Consider the following 4,325-nt stretch of genomic DNA (forward strand, 5'->3'; position numbering starts at 1 on the left):
TGTTGTTCTACCTACAGTGCAAAGGTGGCACTTCAGAGTTTGGGAGCCAGGGGTTGGGTTAGAGATATAAACAGGAAGAGAAGAGGGTGTGAGAAGAGAGAAGAAAATTTCAAATGGTGGGAGTTTCTTTGTATTTCCACCCATGAGATGTCAGGCCTTCCGGAGTGTTTGCATTTGGTTTGCATCTGACTTTATTCCTCTGTTAATTGGTCAGAACCTACTACATGCTAGTCTAGTTAAATAAGACACCCTCCCTACTATTGAAATACATGCAGCTGGTAGAATGTTTAAGAAAAAAATGTTACATAATACTGAGTCCAAGGCGTTCCTCAGAATCTCTAGAAATTCTTTTCCTGAGTGGCCTTGAATCATCCACCTTCTGGTTACCAGCAAACAGGCTATGAACAATGCTGATTAACTCTCCTTCATCCCCCAAGACACACTTATACCTGTGGCTCTCAGAAACTTGACTCCTGCTCTACATGAAGACTGTGTCTATGGGCAGCATCCAGTTCTGAACTTTGGGGGACCAATGCTGATGTTGAATGCAATGACCTATCACTAATGAACTTCTGAGACAGGGCCCAGCTCAGTATCCCCTCCTCCAAGAACCCTGTCCTGACCTCACCACTCCACCACCACACCCCAAGATCACTCCTTTTTTGATCATGTGGCATTGTGTTGCTCCAGCCCTGTGGCACTCCAGGGAGCCATGGAATGTACCTTATCTTCCTGTTTAGAGTCCACGCTGCCTGAGGAGAAACAGTGTAGCCTCACACTTATCCCATAGAAAGCACTCCATACTGTTTGATAAATTTGAGGAAGAACAAAAAGAACTGTGTACATTTCATGGGTCAGAATGATTAGGAAAGCAGTCAGAGAAGGAGTGCAAATTTTACAACACATGGATGCATGCACACAGTTTCATTTCCACAGCAGCAAGCCTGAGTCCAAGGCGTTCCTCAGAATCTCTAGAAATTCTAGAGAGAGGAGTTAAGACCAGCTGCTCTTAGAAGAAAGGGGCCTCAGGAAGCTGGTCTGGAGCAAAGGGAAGTGCTGAGATCCTCATTAAGAGCCCAGAAGAATAGAACAAATAATCGAAGACTACCCAGAACACCCAAAATCCAGAGTTTTTGATCCCTGGCATAGCTACAGACCAAGGGAGCTTCAGAAAAGGCTCACTTGGTTAACTGAGAAATAAGCTGTTCTGCGACCTGAGGCAGGATCTTGGTTACTTTGTGTCCTCATGGCTGACCCTACCATTTGCAGATTTTTATGCACAACATGTCTGCCTAAGTCATTAGCCCTTTACACAATCCAAAGTGACCTTCAGCAAGTAATGCCAGCAGGCTTGGGCCAGTGGAAGGGAATATTGGGTTTCTGGAGCCTTAATTATGTCTAATAAAACTTTCAAAATAATCCTGGTGTCAGTTGCAGCTTCATCAAGGTACTGTGTCTTCTGGGCTGGTCTCTTTTGGTTCCTAAGATTTGTCAAAGCCACCTAGAGTGTGGCTGCCACTTACAGAGTAACTTGCTCTCGGAACTGAAAACAAGGACACAGGGGGAAAGGACAAGAACTCTCAGGCAGACCGGAAAGCAGAGTTTGTGAATTGGGGCCATCACCAAAAATCTGGCTGGGGTCTGGGGTTGTTGCATTGTACTTATAATCATGATTGCTTTCCAGTACCAAAAACTGCCCTAGAACCCTTACCCATTTTTCTTTACTTTACCTTACCAGATTTCTCCTAGTACATCTGAATTTGGGGTTCTGCATCAGTTTACACTATGTTTAAAATTCATATTATGTCTATACTGCTACAAGCATAGAACATTTTTGAAAGAAAACAGAAGAAAGTGTAGATGGTGTGTTTGCCTTTGAAAAGAGACATGGAGGATCCAGGATGGGAAGGAGACATTTTCCTGGTATAATCTATTGAAATATTTGTTGGAGATTGCTTTTCAACATGTACATGAATCACTTTTCCAGTTAAGTATAATGAAATTCAAAGAGAAAAGCAGTACAACTACACTTTGTCTTGATATCTCTACTATATATTTCACAGGGTTTTGGCATAAAAATGTCAGGTTATAATTCTGTGATCTTGGGGTTCTTGTCCTGTGTTCCTCTGGGGGGGGGCGGGCATCCCCGAAGCTTCCATTCCTCACTCCATGACTTAGTCATCTATATAAGTTTGAACAAATGTGGTAGAGATAAAAAGATTACCATCTCACAGTGTTATTTGAGGACTGGCTGAGAAAATCCATGGAAAGCATTTAGCACATGGCAACGCTCAATAAAGACTTAATTTCCTCAATATATTGAGGTTTTTCCTTTGATCTATCTGTTAATACAGAGCCTCTTCATGGTTATAAAAGTAGGGAAATGACATTTCCAGACACCAGAAACATTGGAAACAGTTGGCAAGTGGCTTACAGAACTGGAAACAGTGACTCATTGGCATCTGGAATAGAGCTTTCCAGAACAATTCTCACTAACACTGGATAAAATCTATGCCTAAAAAAGGATGTGGGGGAGGGACCCTGGCAAGTAAACTACCCTTCCCAGAAACCTCTTTCCTTTGCTGCCCAGGAACACTGGGCCAAAGGTAGGCCTGCTGCTGTGTGCAGTGCAAATAGAGAGTTGTGAGGAGCATGAATATACGGGATGCGGGACAAAAGTCAACTGCACTTCCTGATTGAGAACAAAAAAAGTACTTATAGAAAGTCAGAGTATGAGAAATGAAGCATATAAAGTTGCTAAATCCATTCCCAAGAATTTCTCTAGGCTCTCAGCTCTAGGGCAAGTTGTTCTAGAAACAGTTTCCCTATCTGTTGGGAATAAAATTATAGGCTATGAGCATGGTGTTGTTCAGTCTCTCCTGATACCTCTATCTGATAAGGAACTTTTATTTTCCCTAAGTTAAGCTGTTCTTGACATTGTACCTGGAGATAAGTTTCCATCTCTATGTTATCTTAGCACTTTTCAAGCTCTTAGATTTCATACTGGGTACCTCTAAAGGAGCACTTTCTACTGGTCTCTTGTTTGGGGTAGAGGAAAGAAGAGAAATTATGAGGAAAGTTTGATTCTTTTCTCTTGAATTTCTGCCAAGGTTTACACTTTATTAATTGCCACACAGATCCAGCCGGAGGGAAACATCAGTGCCTTACGCCCCACAGCTTCTGTACCACACACCCAAACACCAAAAGCTGCATGAGAAATAGCAGGAAACTAGCCAACGTGAGGAGAGACAGAAACAGATATAGTATAGGAACGGCAGGACTGAGATGGGGACAGAGTGACCTACTTCAGTTTCCAAAGCCAGTGCAATAGATATTTACACTGGGCGAACAGTCAGGTACTAAGGATAAAGTCCTTTTCAGATGAACTCAGAGCACAGAAGTGAACTCAGCTGCTCCAGGATCTGTGACAGGAGCTCTGCCTCTCCCTGGGCACATCATCTTCCCACCTTCCTCTCCCAAATGGACCGCAGCACTCACCTCCTTGTCTCTGCGGGCAACATCCAGGGAGACTGAGGTGTGGCCCCTGTGCTCACCCTGGCCACACTCCTGGCAAATGCACTGCCGGTCGGAGCAGCAGAAGGCGACCAGTGGGCTGTGGTGGGCCAGGCAGGTGCGCAAGTCCCTGTCCTTCACTGGCTCTGTCAGCTGGTGGCTGTGCAGTTTGCTGTTCTCCTGGTGTGGCCGCAGGTGCTCCTCACAGTAGTTCACCATGCAGGTCAGGCAGGACTTCACCGCCCTCACCCTGCTGGCCCCAAGGCAGAAGTCACACAGGATCTCTTCCTCTCCCTCGACACCAGGACCCCCATGCAATGCAGTGCTAGTGCCCTCTCCCTCGATCTCCCCCTGGGGGCTCCCCAGGGAGCCTGTGTCCTCTTCTGCTGGGCTTGCTGACCCAGAGTCTGAGCTGAGAGTGGCCAGAGAGTGAGCGGGGATCCCGGGCAGTGGCCCTGGAGCCATCAGATCTAACTCAGCCATCTGGAAGGCTCTACTGCCTAAGCTGTCCTTCCTCTGCTCTTTGGCCCAGGATCTGTGCAGCCCAAGTCAGACAAGAGAACCACGCCTAGATGATTGCAGCTGCCGCAAGATTTTAACTGTTTCCTCCCTCCCAGAGGAAGTTCAGTTAGTCATTACTCAGCTCAGGAACTGGATGGCAGCCAGCCGCGGTGACGACAAGGCAGCTAGATTACTCAGGCTCAGGACAGCCACTCAGGATGTCTCCCCACAGTCTCAGGCCCCTCCTCAGGTCTAACCTGAAACTTCTATTCTTATGTGAATCGTTCATCCTCTTAGGCTCGACAGAAGAT

At 46.0% G+C, this 4,325-nt stretch overlaps 1 protein-coding gene across 2 annotated transcripts in view; it reads right to left on the reverse strand.

Annotated features, from left to right (window-relative positions):
* The window catches only part of TRIM16 (tripartite motif containing 16), an 18,679-nt gene extending 14,575 nt beyond the window's left edge, over window positions 1–4,104 (reverse strand). The window contains exon 1 of one of the 2 annotated variants that reach the window (XM_011358989.2): window positions 3,499–4,104. In XM_011358989.2, the coding sequence (XP_011357291.1) occupies window positions 3,499–3,996 (498 nt within the window). In that variant the 5' untranslated portion in view covers window positions 3,997–4,104. The remainder of the gene's footprint in view (window positions 1–3,498) is intronic. The other variant, XM_011358988.2, reaches the window with a different exon arrangement.
* Window positions 4,105–4,325: the final 221 nt, after the last annotated feature.

Source organism: Pteropus vampyrus, unplaced genomic scaffold (genome assembly GCF_000151845.1).
Source record: "Pteropus vampyrus isolate Shadow unplaced genomic scaffold, Pvam_2.0 Scaffold44, whole genome shotgun sequence".
NCBI lineage: Eukaryota > Metazoa > Chordata > Mammalia > Chiroptera > Pteropodidae > Pteropus > Pteropus vampyrus.